Source organism: Drosophila erecta, unplaced genomic scaffold (genome assembly GCF_003286155.1).
Source record: "Drosophila erecta strain 14021-0224.00,06,07 unplaced genomic scaffold, DereRS2 tig00000000-arrow-pilon, whole genome shotgun sequence".
Lineage (NCBI taxonomy): Eukaryota > Metazoa > Arthropoda > Insecta > Diptera > Drosophilidae > Drosophila > Drosophila erecta.
This window is the reverse complement of record NW_020825194.1, coordinates 8632512-8652645: the sequence shown is the minus strand read 5'-3', so window position 1 is coordinate 8652645 and position 20134 is coordinate 8632512. Positions and strand designations below refer to the sequence as shown.

The 20134-nt window shown below is 43.4% G+C and overlaps 1 protein-coding gene across 2 annotated transcripts; it reads left to right on the top strand.

The window, feature by feature from the left end:
- Positions 1 to 29: 29 nt before the first annotated feature.
- On the top strand, positions 30 to 20105 carry LOC6555377 (dedicator of cytokinesis protein 1). Of its 2 annotated transcripts, XM_015153393.2 has the most exons (15): positions 30 to 715; positions 8384 to 8495; positions 10472 to 10628; positions 10694 to 10963; positions 11334 to 12648; positions 12710 to 12998; positions 13069 to 13419; positions 13478 to 13652; positions 14788 to 14901; positions 15484 to 17882; positions 17945 to 18031; positions 18254 to 18344; positions 18404 to 18574; positions 18637 to 18781; positions 18852 to 20105. In XM_015153393.2, exons 1-15 carry the CDS (start codon positions 667 to 669, stop codon positions 19169 to 19171), a joined length of 6045 nt encoding a protein of 2014 aa, XP_015008879.1. In that variant the 5' UTR covers positions 30 to 666; the 3' UTR covers positions 19172 to 20105. The 2 variants fall into 2 exon arrangements, with proteins under 2 accessions (XP_015008879.1, XP_001982090.1); XM_001982054.3 differs by lacking the exon at positions 14788 to 14901.
- The last annotated feature ends 29 nt before the right edge of the window (positions 20106 to 20134 follow it).

The window sequence follows — 20134 nt, the reverse complement described above, 5'->3', positions numbered from 1 at the left end:
ACGGTGTGAACACGCTGTACGGGCAAACTAAAACTAGGGGTATTTTTGAATGGGTACACTGCGGTGCTACTGAGCACCGAGCACGCTCATTCACAACAAACAGTTGGAACGCGCGGGTTCTCTTGTGAGAGCTCTAAAATAATTAATTGGGAACTGACGCACACGAGTGTGTGTGTGCGTTCGAGTGCGTGTACATGTGCGGGAGTGTGAGCGGAGATAATTAGCTGAGCGCGGCAGCGGCCAACTCCCAGCCCAAATCGAGAACAAAACGAGCGAAAAACAACGCAAAATGCATTAGCGGAGCGACAATTGATGCGGAATGCTAGCTTTTGTGCAATAATTATTTGTGACGATTTGTTGCAATTCTCCAACCGGTGTGCTTTTCGTCGAAATCAGTAGCGAAATCGGAGTCGATATCTAAGGCGAAATGCTTGTGTTGGCGGCATTGTGAAAACGAAATCAAAATTTCAACTACGTGTTGCTCTTTTGCCGTTGCCTAATTTTATGTCTGGTTGTTTTTATTTTCGCAAACGAAAGTCCATCGCTTGCATGTATGAGTAGCGATCGTTTGTCGCCGTGTTGATGGTAAAAGTCGGCGCAGAAACAACAATATCAGCAACAACACTAGTAGAATCAACAGCAACAACGTGAAGAAAAGCCTTCAAGATGAGTGTGTGGAGCGATTGCAATGCCAAACAGGCAGAATTCGGCATTGGTAAGTTGGCAATTCGGCAATTAAGCCGATAAATTAGGTAGAATATGGCTAGGCAAGAATGTTTAAACAATTGCTTTGTAAACAACCATAAAGGAAAAGTTTATGAACTGTTGGGCGCTCCTTTCCAGAGCACACCCCACCTCCTCCCCCACCACTCTCTGTCTCATTTCACCGCATGTGTGTGCCTCCTGCTGCGTTGCTACGGTAAAACTTGTTGCACCTTCTCGCTTGCTCATTTGATCACTCTCTCTTCTTTCCCGCTCTCTCTGGGTTGTTTCGTTTTTCTTTTCATTTCATCCTGCTCATTCAACACTAGCACAAAATTCTGAGATTTGCTCTTGAAACTAAAACCTGTTTTCTATCGTCTCTCTCGCTCTTTTACACTATCTCTCTCACACGTGCAACTGCAACACACACTGTCAGAAATAGGCCTGGTACACAGAAAAAAAAATTAAGCGGTTTTTTGAGGATTTATACCTTTATTATTTAAATTTTAATTATTACTACACTTTTAAAACTCTGTCTTTTTAACCTAAGGCAGATGACCTACAATCTCTTAATTTTTAAGTGGTATGTCACGAGATCGAAAAAATCGTATAGATCTGAAGAAGATATTTATCAAGCTGACAGTGGGAAATGTTTATTTTCTGTGTACACTGGGAGACAAATCCCAATTCACTGGCAGTGACCATGAAATATCTAATCGCGACCCGCTTCGAATGCGTGTGAATTTTTTATGGCCCCCGCTTTGTTGACCTTTTCACCGCTGATCAATAGATACGACAGGTACATAAAGTACAGGTACCTCTAGTCCAGGTAGATCGAGTGGAACTAGGAATCTCATTCGTTAACAGTCGAATGGAGCTTGCCGGTGTTTGCACTTGTTATTTACACATGTTTGCCTCCGTCTCTGCCCTTTTTTGTGTTTGCGCGTTTACTAGCTGTCGAAATCGCTGCGAGTACGAGTATCTGATAGTACCTTTGGGGCGTGGCCAGGTGGGCGGGGGGCAGTGGGTGGTGGGTGGTTGAGGTTGGTATAATGTAATTAAGCGTGATAATATTTGGAATATGGGGCGGCAGATAAGTTAGTCGTTGGCATTGAGTGGCGAATTTGGCCTTTGTAATGCGAAAACGACTTACAGCATATAAGGAATTCAAAAGAAACTCCTTATCAATGGCAGTTTGATGTATTCTTGTCTTATCGCTGTTTTCCATTCTGTTTGCATACCTTTTGTTCGTTTCCATTTTCAAATTCTGAGCAAACAGTCGTCTTGCTGCCCCACATTTTGTAAAAATTATTAAACCATGAGATTTGCTTGGCAGCTCATCCATTTTGCGTATTATATTTCTGAAGCATTGTTGTTTAGTCGAATGCGATAACCATTGAGTAATCGCTTTATCACTTTATGGGGCCCATTCAATCGCTATCGTTTATCGATGTGTGCCTGTGTTTGTGGGTGGCACTCGGCTGAATTAAATTCCGGTGAAGTGCGAGTGAGTGAGCGAGTTAAAGTTAAGTCCTCGGCCTCCTGCATAGCGGTAGTTTGGAGCACACTCACTCGCACACAAAAGATCTGGTGCATACATATGTATTGTATGTACATACATATTTGTCGTATGCTGTTCCCACTCACTCCTGTGAAAAGAAATGCTGCATCTCCCTGCTTACTCACCTCCATGCACAGTGGGATGATTTCTGAAATATACCTGAAAAGATATACAGTTGTTAGGCAAGCAAATAGTCACGTAATGTCATATTTACCCACAAAACATATTAGCTTTCATTAAAAAATGATTTGATTATAAATTTACAATTAGCAATGCAATATAATTAGCTAGCTAGTATAAAATAAGCAACCTAATTTTATCAGTTTTGCAATATCTGTAATGTGTGTCTTACTCCAACATTTTCCTTTGCTTTTGATGATTTGTCTGTCGACCAAGTTAAAAGTTTGCCTGCGGTGACATCTTCACTTCATTGCTGCACTACTCCACTGTTCATTGCCTCTAGTTGGTGTGCACCTGCAGGGCTCCCCATTTTTTCCCCCAGACACTCGGCTTTATTTACCCACTCCACTCCACGCAGATGCATTCTACATTTAAATTTGAATAGCAAAAACAACAACCGCGTTAATAATAAATACAACAACATCAAATGAAGGGAAGAGCTCACAAAGTAAACGTAAAACTTAATGAGGCCTGAGAGCAGTGAACAGTGTAGTGGAAACCCATGCCGAAAGAATATACATACAATATAGGAGGGAATGGGATAGAAAGGGGACTAGTTGATTTGGTTTCTGATTTCAGAGTCTGGGTTTTCTCAATTTAATTAAAATTTTCCACTTCGTTGGAGTTTAAGATGCATGAAAAGCTTTTCGATTTACATAATTTCAAAGGAAAGCATTTTTCCTAGGCCATTTCCGCAAAACAAGTGAAAACCTAATCAAATTTGGAAGCGAGCTGAAAACTAGGGTTTCCATCAATATGTATGTACTAGATAGATTTTGTTAGTTTTATTTATAAACGAAATATAGAACTTTCCTAAGCCCTGTAATCAGCCGCCATCTTTAATATCTCAGCCTCTATAATTTCGAGGATAATGTTGCACAACCGAATAAGAATCCCCCGATTCGCCTTATCACGTGGCAGATGCCCTTCCTCCGGGGCGGCTGCATAATTGTTTGCCCTGCTGACTCAGATCGGGGAAACACTCATCCCCGGTCTTTACCCTCACTCATGTACACATGTATGTATGTTCCATCCTCCATCAACTTGGGATAGTTGAGCAACCGCCCAAGTGACTCGCACATCCACTTGTGATTCTGATTCCACTTGGATCGTCACCCCAGAAACCCTCCACTATCAGAATACACTCCGCCTTGGCAAGCGAATCTCCACTTTCCATTTCGCAAACAAAATGAAAACTCAATCGCTTCCCCCCATTCCAACTCGCAACTATTCATTCCACCCCCTTCGCAGATTGCCAATGTCGGAGATTTGTCGCATCTTTGGTTTCCCTTATATGCTAATTGATCAACTGCAATCTTCGATTGCTCTCGGAAATTGCTTAATTAAACATAAATTGCTTGCCGCAAAGAGCAGTTATGGGGATCGAATCCGATCAGGGAAAGTGAGGAGGTGGAGAGGGGGAGGGGAAGGTGGCTGCATCATTGGGGCACAGTGCGTCATCCGGTGTAAGTGGAAACTGGTTTCAGCTGCCCGAGAAATGTGAGCTAATGTTAAAAAGGTTACCAGGTTCCATTGAAATATTTTTCACAGGAGCTTTTCGACTTTTGAACGCGTTTTATCGCATTTGAAAGTCACAAAAAATATGTTTTTTAAACATAAACAAAAGCTTTCGTTGTTCAGACGAAGATATTTTAATTATATTTTTGGATTTTCATAGCATGTATATGTATATGTTTTTATTTTCATTCGTAAGTTCTAAGAACTATTGCTTACTGAAATTTAAAAACCAGGCTGCATTATTTTAAAAACAATTGTTCTGCTATCGCTTTATTTATTTTAGAGTAATCTATTTTGAAAAAATTTCCCATATTGATATAATTGCTTTGAGGAAACATTGTTCTATCTAAGCAGTTAACCTTACATGTTGAAAGAGTCATAAAAGGAATTTTAGATTGTTTTTAAGTGATTTTCTTGGATGTCCCAAATGGGTCAAGTTTGTGTTTACATTTCCTCTTTTGTCTTTTCTTGCTCCGCAATTTTTTATGGCTGTGCTCCGTAATAATAACGTTCTTATTTTTTTTATCAACATTCCTCCTGCTTTTTGGGTACTGATTCTAATTTGTTTCTGGATACTTTTTACGACCGCAACGACATTAACCGTAACTGTCAACGGGCAAGGCGGTCGAAGAGGTTGCGCAATTATTTTTATGAATTTATGTCCCATCAAATATTATCTAGGAGTCCAAGATGGAGGGGATATGTAGGGTTTGCTGGTTAGTGCCACATTTTCAGTATCAGGTTTACCCACTTTTCGAAAGCCTGTTGAATATTTCCTTTTTGGCAAGCCCGAAAGTTCTTCGGAAATAGATAGGAAGGCAATGTTTACATAAAGATAATGCAAAAAAGTATACATTTTAAATGTACTTATTTGCACTTAGTATTTCCCGTCTATCTTATTAAGAAATGTGTAAAGAAACATAAACGCTATAAAATAGTAATTGGCATTTTGCTGTGATTGTACTGGAATTCATGCGAGATAATTAATGCACAATAGCTAATTATAAATTCCTCCCAGCGTCTTCAATTAGCCGCATATGTATCTGTATCTGTCCTGCATTGGAATGTATTCAAAGTGAACAATAGAACTCCCATCGTGCACTCCCCCAATCTGCTGAACACACAGTGCTGAATTTTCCATATCCATAGTAATAACACCTCTCCCCGTTTCAGAGATCATCTGTGCCACTTTGTAATTAGTCAGTGCCGGAGCATCTTAACCAGCGAGAATCATTAAAATTAACCCTCCAAACGGTTCCCCAGGCTTTGGGCAATTAAAAACGTATATATATAGCAGAATATATATATAGAAAACGCTTTAGGGGCTTAGCTCATAAAAGCTCGTACTTGTATATTTATACCCGAATACCTCGAGCGCTAGAGAGGACAAACAAACCCGCTTTTATATAGGAAAAAAAAAAACAAACGCCTAAATGTATGGAGAGAATTTGCATATGTGTAGTATGATCATATATAGACATAAAGAATCTTCTCTGAGCCGCGCGCTATTTAAACCAGAAACTTTGAAATGAGCCAAGTTGTGACTGTGGTTGTCACGTTGTTGTACTTTTGGTTTTATTATTTCTCTTCTTTTTGTTTTCATGCTGTCCAGTCACCAGTCACGACGCCAACTTCGACACCAATTGATGACGAAGCGCCTGAACTGCGGCTTATTTTATATATTCACGTTGCTTTGTGGACTGCGATTTATTATTGTTTTGGCTTTTGCTTTTATCTAGCTTATGGCTAACTATAAACCAAAAGGGGGGTCTCCGGTTCGACGCGGAAAAGCGGGCAGAAGGCACACTTTGTTCACGTGCTGGGGGGCACTTCAACAGCTCCCTTCTCCAGGTGCAGCTGCATCCGTTGGAGCTCGTTCTACACGGAACAAAAAGGGGGTGATCTTGATGCTGATGGTGTGCGTGGTGTTTCACATGGTTTTGTTGTTTTTTCTAAAAGATTATTTTTCGAATACAATAACTAATCACACAAAGAAATGTGTGTTATAGACTGATCGTGCATCGTATTTAAAATATTTCCCCTTGTGCATTTCCAAAGTAAGCCTGAGCATACTTCCTTTGGTTTACCTGCCTGCCTGTTGAGTGCTGACTGTTTGGACGGTTTTTCTATGTTGGTCCGAACCCTTTTTCCTTCTCGCTGCCATTGAGCCGTGACTCCCCCGCCCAGCGATCTCTGGGTATTTATAGTCGAGCAAGTTGTGCATTTCATTATTTATGATTGTTTCCGTTAGTCAACAAGTTTGTCGCTGCTGCAGTGGAGGAAAAAGGGTCTTGGTTGCGCTTATCGACGAACCGAACGAAAGGAAATGGGCTCGATTTAATGACGTTTTTGATCGTTCTTGAACTCAACTCCCTCAACTCATTTCAGGCAGGGCTTCTGGGGCCTTATAGGTGTGGCATTCCCTGTGACTGATTGCTTGACCGCAGCGGTACTGCTCCGTCGTAGGCGTCGACGTCGTGGTGATTCATTGCTATTTCCGAGTACTTATATTACTTGGGCATAAATAGCTTCCAGACGTGGAAAGCAGTGAATTCCGCTTATTTGCTCTGCGCATTGGATATTAATAATGAATTCAATCAATTCGATAAGTATTTAATTGCTTAGATCTATATTTACGCGCTTCTTGCGAAACTTTCCCAGCTGGGAAAGCTCCTCTAAAGAGGCTCGCTCAACTGGTTTCCGCAATTGACCCAGTCCCACTCCAAGTTAACTTTCCACGCAATTGGACAGACGAAATAAAATGCAAAGCGCAAAAAAAGTAACAGATAGAGCCATCTCACACGTATAGTATACACTTGTGGTCAAAATGATAGCAGGAAATAGAAATATTACTGGTCTATTCCCTATCGTACATAGACTCATACAATACAATATACTACATACGCGAATTCTTTTGCGCCCTTGTAATAATAATCTTTACGTACGAATTCCCATATTTCTGATTTTACAAAATGATTGGCTTGACTTTGGAATATCAACACATAGGCATGTGAATGAACCATATCTGGGTTTGTGGGCAGCAATGCTATTAATTTGCCCTCTGCTGTTGAAGCACAACAGCGGCGGCACTGAATACCTTTTGCGAATTGCTGCCGCTGTCGCTCTTAATGTGCTGTGGAGGTCGTTCTCGCTTGTTATGCTTTCCATCGAGATCGGGCAGCGCGAACATCGCGAGCATCGGTCATTGGACCGTATCCCATACCGCCGACGCCACGGCTCCACGGCTCCACTGCTCCCCTTCTGTTACGCAGTCGCCATCGGCACCACCACCGGCACCACCGCCACCACCAGTCGCAGCACCACTATTACCATCGTCATCAGCACCACCATGAGCAGCAACAACAACAGCACCACCCGGAGCGTGCCACGCGAAGGCGGCTCAACATGGATTTTGTATCTTTTGTGCTTGACTGCGGCGATGGGGACTCGAATACGAGTACGAGTACGAGGGCTTCTATGGGGGATGCACATTTCTGTGTGTGCTCAACTATATATGTTATATACGCTGTGTTGCTTATATCTCAAACTTGCACTATCAGGCGAGAAGGAAGTTTGTCGGCGTCGATGGTTATGTCCCATTATGTCTCGTGCGGGGAAGGCAAAAACACAACTACTCCTAAGGGAGTGCACGTAATGGGTTTTTATAAGATGATTTGATTAATATTAAAACAACTTTATACGCTGCGGTAGCACAATGATGCTGCATGTTGTAATTACTCATTTGTGAAATATTTATGACTTTCATGCATGAGTCCAAAACCTGCCTCAACTAATAACTTAAAGCAGTTTGCTTAAAAAATCGAAAACCCACCAAGAGAGATTGTGCACAGTTCTTCTAGTCACATGTATTAGTTTTGCGACTTATTTAAAAATGGATCACTTATCGTAGCACTTGAAGCAGATTCTGGGATGTCAAGCTGTATTTCCGACTTCTTGGTGCGATATCAGTATACACTTGCAATGCAAGTGCGTCATTTGCAGTTCCCGGCAGACATCCAAGTCTTATCGACGGGTGGGGCTTCGAGGAAGTTGCCCAAAGCGAGATTCAATTTGTATGTTAGATCTCACGTATGAAATGGATTGGTTGCACAAGCGTTTAGAAGAAGGGGATTCCGGTGGAACGTTGATAGATGGTGGGGGCTGGGGGTTTTATCAAATATCCCATCCGCTTGGGTGCACAGATAGCGACAACCCAGTTTCCGATGATCAGCGCGTCCCCCTCATGATGGAATTGGCTAATTGATAACCTTCCGCTCCCGTTGATTCGCGTTGATTTCACTGTGATTTCGCTCAGTTCGCAGCGGCTGACAACTGGACACGGTGCTCTAAACTAAGCTCCCATCGCTTCTGAATTTTATTCACTTGATTTTATACTAATTTCAAAATGTTTCTTCCTTTCAGCCAAGTGCAATTTCGACCAGGAGACGAAGCCACATCGCCTCAATCTGGATGTGGGTGATGCGGTCATAATTCTTAAGGAGACCACCCACTGGTACTACGGCTACAGACAAAAGTGAGTAGCTATGCAAATTAAACAAAAGGCGCAGTGTAAATCAACAGTTCCAACAGTTCAAAATAATGTTTCCCCCCTAAAATCACTTTGTAACACCTAGGGAAAACAAACTGTAAACCTTGATTTCATTAATTTCCATGTAAAGTATGCACTGCTATTATTTTGATCGGTGTAGCTTGTCTAATCAAACAATCTGCGAGATCTTTTCCCCCGACTTTCACTGCAATCTCGCTTGTCTAATGCGTATGCATGAGCGTTGGGGGAAACATCCCAGACATTAGCGGACAAAAAAGTGGCAGACAATCGACAGACAGACGGAAAAACAACAGCAGCAGAAGAAACAGCAGCCAGCAGCCAAAGTTCAGAAGCGGAAATGCTTGAAACAGATATTTCACAGGCACAGTCAGAGTGAAGCAATCGTAAATCAGGTACACAAGCGCCGCCCATTTGGCTCGGCCTTTGTTTACCGCTCAAGATGCCTGGGTATTCCGTGGAAATCTGTGCCAGCGCTCTTGCCCAACGCCGCTCCTTCATCCTTTACTCCAAACAGATGCCACCATATGTGGCTGCCAAAGTTGCATGGCGGCACATCCGTTCAATGACGAGATAAAGTTTTCTTTACCCATCCCATGTCTCAATACCATGTATTTATACATGGTTTGACCCTTTTGCTGCCGTTTGGTTTGTTTGCGTTTCGTTTTCCTATGTTTCTTGTATCTCTCTTGGTTTTATCTGGCTGAGGGCTGACCACGTCTTATCAAGAAAACAAAAATGAAAAAAGACGAGGAAAACAAGAAGAACGCCATCCGAATTGACGAAGCTGACCTTTTTCATATTTCTGCTGACCCAAACAACCCCATCCCAAGTGGAACCAGAGATTCCGAGAGCCAGACATCTCGAATGGCAGCGGGCAGCACAGAAAGTAAATAAATAAAAGCACGAATTCTCCGATCACAGTGGTGCTCGCCTAAGAAAACCAGTTCGCATCCAGTTCGGACGATGTTAATTTGCCTTAATTGCGTAGAACATTTCCCACACTCTACTGTGATACTCTACCCGATATGCTGATAACCTCTTTAGTCCGGGTTCCTGTTTGCTTTCGGCTCGGTGGCTCCCCATCATCAAATGCCTATTTTTGTTTGTACAAAAATATCAATTTTAATTGTTCATTTTCTCACGATTTTAAAGCGTAAATATCGAAAATTACGACGCCTCTGTCTGGACAGCGAGATCAATTGGAAATGGTTAATCAATTTGAAGGTTACGCAGCGAGCGGGACACCTGATCCGAAAAACCACGATGTGGATGTGGAACTATGACCGGGGTTCAGGGACCCCAAAAAAGGAAGGGGGAGAACTGGGCTGCTGATTCTATAAGTGATGAATGCCTCGAGCAATTAAAGCGGCCACCCCGCATGTCAAGCGGCGAATTGAGCCAAATTAAAGCATTCCATTTCATCCGACAGTGTCACACTTTGAGCGCACTTCCTCTGCAGACTCGCACACTGAAAGATATAGTTAGGACATCATGTACATCAGTGGTGGTGCAAGGTGGTTTATTCAATGAACTTTATTTTAAAAATTATACATTCTTTTGCAAATAAATATGGTGTATACGATGTTCTTAAAACCGTATATCGCATATAAGATTATTATGTTTACTGAAATCCATATCATTCATTTCCGAAGTGCACGCTTTTCAGCGCTTCAAGTTCCCCTATCTCTTGCCTGGCTTGGGTAATTCATCAGCCGCAATGGTTGTTGAATTGTGTCATATATGTAAATATGAAGTGTCCACAGTGGAGCGTCGTTCTGGGGCTTTATTCTTGACTGAACAGACTATAGAGGGAACCAAAAACCCAATTTCTACTGCGGCGTGTATGAAGCACGGAGTGGCAATTTGTACTTTTCTGTTGCATACCATGTGCTTGCCACATTTTAATGACTCCCCCTCTTTTATTTTCGATGTTATTTCAGAGCAAAGGAAACACGAGGCATATTTCCCAAGAGCTATATACACTTATGCGAATATAATATCGTGAATGGGGAGTTCTGCATCCAACGCACGGATATTGTCGAGGAGATCACCAAAGTTCTTCTAGAGTGGGGATCCATAGCCAAAAATTACTTTCTGGTGAGATCGTAAATTTATTTATAATACCATAATACCGTTTTAAACTCTTTTTGTTCCAATTTTAGACCACAAATCCCAGCTTTCCCAAAATTCGCCGCAAAATGAACGAATTGAATAACAATAGAGCGGCATTGATCTCCGGAAATCTGCCATTGGACGAGGTGCGAAAGGTGAAGCTGCTGGCCACCAATCAGATCGATACTGGCAACAAGCTCCTCGGCCTGGACATGGTGGTGCGCGATGAGAGCGGAGACATCTTGAACACCAATGACATCTGCACCACCGAGCTCTACGAGCAGCATATGCACGCCGTTCAGCGCATCGACAAGGCCAATGTCAGTATTTAAAACTGCAGCGGGAAAAACTATATCTGTCAGCTAGAAATTCAAGTTCAAGTCATAAACGAATCGTACAAATGAGTACGTTTCTGAATATTTCTGTAAATAGAACTATGACGATTATAAAAAAAGTATGTGCTGAAGTTCTAGTTCAGGAACTTTGGAAAAACTTATTTTTCCTTCTTCATTATTCATATTTCATCAAATGCGTCACGTTGATTGTTATCAACTGTACTTGCAAAGAAACTTCTCTCAGCTTAATGCTATTTTACATTATGATTCATGAGGGATTTGACTCATTAATTTGTATGTTTATATTGGAATCCCAAACTTAAACTAATCTTATATCTATTTATCCAACCTTCAGCGGCTGTCCAGTGAGCGGGGATCCACACGAACCCCCAACAAGTACTCACACAACATCCTGCTACACGTGAACGCCTTCGTTTGCAAGTTCCAGGAGGACACGGACCTGCTTTTCACGCTTTTCGACGGGGAAACGCACAAACCCATCAGCGAGAACTATGTGGTCAAGTGGACACGGATAGGTAGCGCGCGCGATATAGATCGACAGATCGACCAGATCGACAACAACCGCGTGCTGTTCACGGATCTCAGTAAGAGCGATCTGGCCATCGCCAAAATGTACCTGGTATGCTACGCCATCCGAATCGGTTCCATGGAGTTTAAGGACTCTGCCGATTCGAAGCGGACCAGCATGAGCATTGCCAATAGCATGCTGAACGCCTCCAGCCGCAAGGCGTCCCAGCTATCGGTGAGCTCCAGCGGATCGTCCTGCAGCAACGGGGAATACATCATTCGACGTCCGTTTGGTGTGGCCTGCAAGGACCTCACGCCCTTCATCAATAAGTCGGACGACTTCCGTGGCAACATAGACCTGCCCTTCATTATGTGCGAAAAGGAAACGCTGGACGGAACGCTTAGAAAGCTAATCGCGAATAAGGATATCGGCAAGATTGACTCCAAGATGGCTGTAACCATCGAGGTGCTACGGGGCGACATTAAGCAGATTAAGGAAGAATTTCCACGTTTGATGCATAATAATGTGCCGGTGGCCCGGAAAATGGGATTTCCAGAGGTCATATTGCCTGGCGATGTGCGAAATGACTTATACCTTACCATCTGTAGTGGAGAATTCGCTCGCATTGCCAAAACCTCGGAGAAGAACGTTGAGGTGTCGGTGTGTGTGGCAAATGAGCAGGGATACCTTATGCCCGGTGTGCTGAGCATCGGGGCTGGACATCAACCCATTGATGAGTACAAATCGGTGGTATACTACCACGATGACAAGCCCAAGTGGCAGGAGACCTTCAAGATCCACGTGCCCATTGAGGACTTTAAGCAATGCCATCTGCGTTTTGTGCTCAAGCATCGTAGCAGCAATGAGCAAAAGGATCGAACAGAGAAGCCCTTTGGCCTCGCCTATGTGCGTCTAATGCAGGCCAATGGCACAACCATCCCGCAGGGTCAACATATCCTGGCCGTTTACAAGATCGATCACAAGAAGTACGACAAAACGGTTGCAAATTGTTATTTGGAGCTTCCAGCCACGGTTGCTGAGCTCCAGGGTGCAAGGCCTTCCATCGGTGGACTCACTCTCCTGCCAAAAGATCAGCTGTCCATTGGCGTTAACCTGTGCAGCACCAAGCTCACTCAAAGCGGTAAGCAGAGGATTTACAACTTAATGCTTATTAATTACCCTAATTAATGTGTTCCCTACAGTGAGCTTGCTGGGACTGTTGAATTGGTCGGCGCACAAGGAGACGCTGGAACAGTCGCTAACCGCCTTGTCCACAGTGCCCGGGGAGGAGGTGGTGAAGTTCTTGCAGGACATACTCGATGCCTTGTTCAATATACTGGTGGAGAATGATCATCCGGAGAAATATGACCAGCTCGTCTTCATGAGCATTATACATTTGATTGAAACGGTGTCCGATCTCAAGTACCAACACTTTCTCACTGTTCTCGATGTGTACATTAGTGAGAGCTTCTCGTTTACACTTGCCTACACGTAAGTAATACATATTTTGTGCATCAACCACTGATGAGCAGTTTCTAATGTGATTTTTTCAATTCACTAGCAAATTGATAGATGTGCTGCAGAAGAACATTAGTGATGCGATCTCACCGAAAGAAAAGTCTGCTGATGGCAATGATCTGGAGGAGAGCGCGGAGGTGCGACGCCTGTACAAGACGACTCGCTACCTTCACTATGTGATGAAGTTCGTGATTCGATCGCGTGTGCTCTACGCCGAGATGAACTGCAACACGGACTATGTGGACTTCGCAACCCGGTTGCAGGAGCTTCTGCGCATGTTCATCGACATGATTGGATGTCCGAGCAATCTGCTTAAATCGGAAGGAGCGCTACTTAAGAATTTGCACATCATAGCCACAGATCTGATGCAGGTCTTTGATCAAGTGCGCTTAAGGTGGGCTAAAAAACACGAATCATTTTCGAAACTCATTAGTAATGATTACTGTTCACAGCATTTGCATTGTGGAAATCCTTGAGAAATTCCCGCCGCGACGTCTAACTCAGTCTAAGATGGGATGCATCAAAGATTTTGTGGAGACAAAGCTGTTTACGTTGCCCAAGTGTCGGGCCATCCTACTGCCCGTGTTCTGCAAACACATCAAGGATCACCTCGAGAGCAAGGAGGAGGTATGTGCTTGAGCAATAACTACATTGCGTGTGACACTAATTAATCATTTGGGAACTGCATTTTGTTCTTAATCCAATGCATCGTCCTTGAAAGTTGTCTTGTGAATGCACCGACAAGACGCAAAATTAAAACATAACTCAACACATGATCAAGTCAAGGTTGCTCCTTAAGTAACTAACTTCAAACAAACTTTTAAAATAAATTTCCTCACATAATTGCATTATAAAACTATTCTTAAAATAAAGATTATCCATCAGCGATGCCTTTTAACCTTTAGTGAACTTGAACCATTTAATTAATAAATACAATTCCATTACTGGCTTTCATAATACTTGTGGCTATTAAACACTTGGTCCATATGCTATAAGCAATATTTTCTCCTTGACATGTGATTTGTCTTAATTTTGCTCAGTTCCAGTTCGAGTTATTTAGAAGTTAGTTAAGTACTTAATCTTTGCAAGCTATGTTTAGTTAGTGATAAGCATGTTGCATTTGCTTTTTATTTTAAGAACGTTAGCATGTGATTTGGCAACTGAAATGCTTTATTGCCAACTGTTGTTATGTGTCTTGTGTCCTAGTCTTAGATCAATGTTCGTCCATATCCTAGTGCTAAGCTCCAAAAAAGATTGAACAATGTAGTGAAATAGAAATGTTATTTCCACGATAGATCCATGTTAGTTAGCGATCTTTCTGTGTGTGTCTATAGTGAGATTCCCTTTGTATCCACCATGGGCCGTAGCGAACTCATGTAAGTGTTTAGTTTGGCCATTAGTACTGCACCCGAACACCCATCATCGTCATAGCTAGAAAGCAATTTGCATTTGGCAGCTCATCAAAGCACCTTACAAACCACATCAACCACCTGGGAACAGTAAACTATAAACACACCTCAAACACACACCGAAACACTGAACACACCCACCCAAATGTGAATGTGCGATCTCTCCTCACTGGCACCCAATTATTCAGCTATACCTATCTGTTTGTAACTCTTCTCTAATTCCACAATCATTATATGTTTTTCGTAAAATATTTCAAAAATCAAAACGAATCTTTATTCACGCCCAACCCAACCGATGTGTTGTTATCGTTTTTCTGTCGTTGCCACCGCAATTGCCTTGTACAAAAAACTAGGGAGACTCGAAAACCGATATCTGGCAGCAAGAAAAGAATCTTTCGAAAGCCGCCAAAGTGCTCGGACAGAAAAAATCCCAACTGCATACATGTGATACGACTGCCAACAAAAAGGTAAAGGAAATAAGTCTCTCATCTCAAAATCTCAGTCAGATCAGCTTCAGTTCTCCAGAGATCACCATCAATCCCTTGATTTGTTACCCCAAATGTTTAGATGTTAAGATATTTATTTTTATACTGATGTTAAGCTTGCAGCTAACTGGGCGGGTCATTTGCGCCCACTTCGTGCATTGGCTTTCCAAGCTTCACGCCGTCGATGGCTGGACCGAATTTCATGAACCGATTTTCCCAGCTTTTCGGTTTTCCTGCCATCGACGGCCGCTAAGTTAGGCTTAAGTTGTTCCAGCTTTTTGCAATGCAATGTTCTATGGTTTCGTGTTTTTTTAATCTGCAATGTTATTTATATTTAATTGAACACTAACGTTAACTTTTTCCACTGAAGCCCAATGAGATAGTCAATAGAGCTCTGAGAGCTCAAGAAACAAATAGATTTAAATCCAATGCCCATTAATAGTTCCAATCTTTGCAATTTGGTAATGAAACAAAATTTCTATGAATTGACTAAAGGCGTTCCCAAATTGCTTGGATTGAAAATAATAATTTGACTACAACTAATATATCAACTTTCATCGTTAGATTGCCGAGTGCATCAACATCATGAACAACATACTGAAACTTCTGTTCCGGTCAGATGTGGGTTCCACGCACAATGACATTCGAGACATCATGATCATCCTGTTCCGCACCGTGATGAAGGCAGCTCACGCCCTGGACAGGGACACGGGATTGGTGGGCAAGTTCTTTGCCATTATGCTGGGTATACTGCAGCGCATGGACGCCCAGCACTACGAGTACTTTGTGAAAGACTTGCACCAGCGCGGCGAGTTGACGCACTTTGTCATAGAGATCCTTCTGGTATTTGAGGAGCTGGTGTCTCCGCACCAGAAAGCAGTGTTTCCGCGAGACTGGATGGACATGATTATGCACCAGAATACTGTGATCCTTGGTGCTCTGAAGCACCTCACCGTGGTCATTACGGATTACTTCTTGTGTCCGTTCGAGAAGCAGATCTGGTCGAACTTCTTCCAGTGCTCCATCGCCTTTCTGGTGCAATCACCGCTGCAATTGAATGACTTCAACGATAACAAACGGCAAATTGTGTTCGCACGATATCGAGACATCCGCAAGGACACGGCCATGGAGATCAGGAAGATGTGGTTCCAGTTGGGGCAGCACAAGCCCAAGTTTGTGCCGCAGTTGGTGGAGCCCATCCTGGAAATGAGCATGATACCGGAGAAGGAGCTGCGCCAGGAGACCATTCCCATCTTCTTCGACATGATGCAGTGCGAGTACTACAGCTCGCGATTGGAGCACGAAAGCTACGGCGACACAAAATTCAACAATGCCCACCACAAGGGTAACTTTTCCGACTTCAAGACAGCGATGATTGAGAAGTTGGACATCCTGATTGGAGCTGGTAAGGGCGACGCCGAGTACAAACATTTGTTCGAGACTATAATGCTAGAGCGCTGCGCTGCCCACAACACTCTTAACGTGGATGGCACTGCCTTTGTGCAGATGGTCACCCGGCTGATGGACAAACTGCTGGAGTACCGCTTTATAATCCAAGATGAGAGCAAGGAGAATCGCATGGCTTGCACCTTCTCTCTGCTGCAGTTCTATTCGGAGGTGGATCTTAAGGAGATGTACATCCGGTATGTCTACAAACTGTGCACTCTGCACATGGAGTTCGAGAACTACACGGAGGCGGCATTCACGCTTAAGCTCCACACGGAACTGTTGCGTTGGACGGATACGGAACTGTCGCACCAACTGCGCAGCGATCGGCACAGCAACTGCCGCACCCACCGGCAACTGAAGGAGGCGCTCTACTTCGAGATCATGGATTACTTCGACAAGGGCAAACAGTGGGAGTGTGCCATCGATATGTGCAGGGTGCTGGCTCGCCAGTACGAGGAGGAGGTCTTCGACTATCTCAAGCTGGCGGAGCTTCTGAATCGCATGGCGTTGTTCTATGAGAAGATCATCAAGGAGCTGCGACACAATTCTGAATACTTCCGTGTGTGCTTCTATGGACGGGGATTCCCGCGTTTGCTTCAGAACCGCGTCTACATCTTCCGGGGCAAGGAGTACGAGCGACACAGTGACTTCTGCGCCCGTATGCTAGTGCAGCATCCGCAGGCTGAGTTAATGCAAACGTTGGAGGCGCCGGGCGAGGACATCACCAACAGTGATGGGCAGTACATACAGGTGAACAAGGTGGAGCCGATAATGGGTCAGGCATTCAACAAGTTCAACGATAAGATCATCAACAACGAAATCGTCAAATACTTCACCGCCAACGACGTGAACAAGTTTCAGTTTTCGCGTCCCTTCCGGGACAGCATAAACGGTGGAGACAGGGACGATGTACGAAATCTGTGGCTGGAGCGCACTGAGCTGCTCATCCGCTACCCTCTCCCGGGTATTCTGCGCTGGTTCCCCGTCATTGAGACCAATACTTTTAAAATCTCACCCCTGGAGCGGGCGGTCGAAATTATGAAAGACACGAACCGTGACATTCGCCAGCTGGTGATCTTGCACAAGAGCGACGAAAGTCTGCACATCAACCCGCTGAGTATGAAACTTAATGGCATTGTGGATCCGGCTGTAATGGGCGGCTTTGCCAAGTACGAGGAAGCCTTCCTCACCGAGGACTATTTGGAGCAGAATCCGGACGACAAGGAGTTGGTGGAAGAGCTCAAAGAACTGATTGCCAACCAGATTCCACTGCTCGATTTAGCTATTCAGCTACATCGCTTGCGGGCGCCAGACAGTCTGAAAGCTCTGCAGGAACACCTGGAACGCTGTTTCGCCGAAATGCAGCAGCATGTGGAGATGCGTTATGGCCGCAAGTCGTGTGACCTCAAAATCGAACGAGATTCGGTGGTGATGCGACGTCCGAACTCCTTCCTGCCTTTGCTCTCCGATGGCAGCAACAATCGCCACTCCGAAACCAGCATGGGATCTTCAGAGTAAGTTGAAGCAATCTTTTCATAATAATGCTGACTAATTCGCGTAATATTTCCAATTGTAGCAGCGGCCTGTCGAAGTCAACATTTCTGCCGCGTCCACAGACCAATTCTATTAAGAACCCATTTTCCGGCCTAAGTTTCAACACCAGGTGAGTGCTTTCGATGATTTCGCGTTGTTTGAAATGCTTGTCCTAACCAAAACTCTTTAAACTCTTTCTTCATGCTAACCGCTGGCGCTGGCTTTTAGTTTGAGACTCTAACATTATTTTGATTTAGTTTGATTTTTAACATGCATTTTCTTTTGTTTTGTTTAATTATTTACGTTATGTTGCTTATCGTCTATGCTTACATTGCTATGCCAACATATCCAGGCCTAGTTTGGGACACTCACCGAGCATCAAGAGCAACAAGGGCAAGGATAAGACTCCGAGCAAGCGAAGACCTAAGGATGGAAAGGTGAAGGTAAGCAGTGTGCGGTACCCGGAAATTCAACTTTTTCTAAAAACGATCTTGAACCACAGGAGCGTGATGCCCATAGCCTGTCCAGCAGTCAATGGTATACACCGCCATTGTCCACTATAACATCGACGCCGGAGAAGGAGATCAACATATCCATAGCCTCGCTGGCGAGCACATCAAATAGTTCTTTAAGTGGTCCCAAGACGCCAGACCCTCATGTCCTGACAGAGGAGGTAAGGTTTAATCAAATGGATCACCTCATCATTATCTAATCCGTCCGATTGGTATTAAACAGCTTACCTCCAAGCGACCCCTGCGTTCGGAAATGGAGAAGGAGCGTCGACTCTCTCGTCCTGCCAGCATTGCTACGCCAACGGCCAGTATCAAGAATTTTCCAGACACGCGCTCCCTGTCGGAAAGCAGCCACCGCAACTCTGTTGGTAAGTGATTGCTACAACCCATTTAGTATTAATTACTCTAATATATATATATATATAAATTCATACACAGAAACCCCCGATTCCACTTCAGAGGAGGACATTCGACCTCCACCGTTGCCCGCCAAGGCACGTGACTCAACTGATTTCACCAGCCTGTCGCAAAACATGGATTGGACGCCAAATGGTTTTGCGATGCTTAGCACCATTAGCAACACCACCAGCAGCAGCATTAGCACCACCTCAACCCTGACGAAGACCAGTATTACGAACGCCACGTACGAGTATTTGGAGACCACGAACTTCAGTTTGGTGGGTGCCATCGATGGAAACAAACCGCGTCCGCCGACGCCGCCACCGAAGCCATCGCGCCACAGCAAACACATTCCATAGGGTAGCGAGGGACATCTCTGAGCCCCAAAAGCTTCCAGTGCAGCGCCATATATGTTCAAACGTTGTCGAGTGCCAAATATTCCCGTTACTACATGTATAGCCGGCAATCGAGCCTGTATCCACAGCCACAAAAACAGCAACGACCTTTGCCTCAACCTTCGACCGCCTACCAAATCAAGTGTCTTAAAAACGATCGCATTAGGATATAAAATTAGGATTTTGATTACGTTTAAATGATATTATGTTGAACATGTCATTTCTGTTTAGTTAAGGTTTTTTGTCGTGTAATTTGTTTTAGAACAAACCCAAATGCTTGTCTTCCACAAGTACTAATTAATGTTGTACACATATATGTTGTACTTTAGTTATCTACGATTAGATTTAAGCTGAAATAATGTCGAAAAACGTTGTACGTCTCTTATGCAAACAAGTGCCACAGTCTTTATGCAATAGCAATTAACATACACGAAACCTACGACCATATCTTCGATTTTACGAACGAACAACGTGGTTTTAGCAGAAATTTACTAGCAAGTCAATTACGAAATACTAATGTGAAACGAAATCTTGTATGCTACAATTTTATACATTTTTTTGAAGAACTCAAAACTATTTACACTGTTTTTATACACTTCAGTATAGCCATAAAGTAGAGAAACTAAATATTGAGATTTATTCCTTCAGAATATTATATGTATGAACAACGCGCAATGAAACCATAACGCACAATTATTTAAACAAACGTTTTAGCAAAATCACTGTTTAATTATGTTTTAAATGGATTCTGTGTAATTTTCGATCTGTGTATCGGCCAAAGATTAAGCAATAATAAAATACAATTAAGCATGTAAAAGCTACGAATTTTTAAGAGTCTGACGATTTTATTTTAGAGGTAAAACACTTTCAGCAGCTGAGTAACGGGTATCCGATAGTGGGGGAATTCGACTATAGCATTCTATCTTG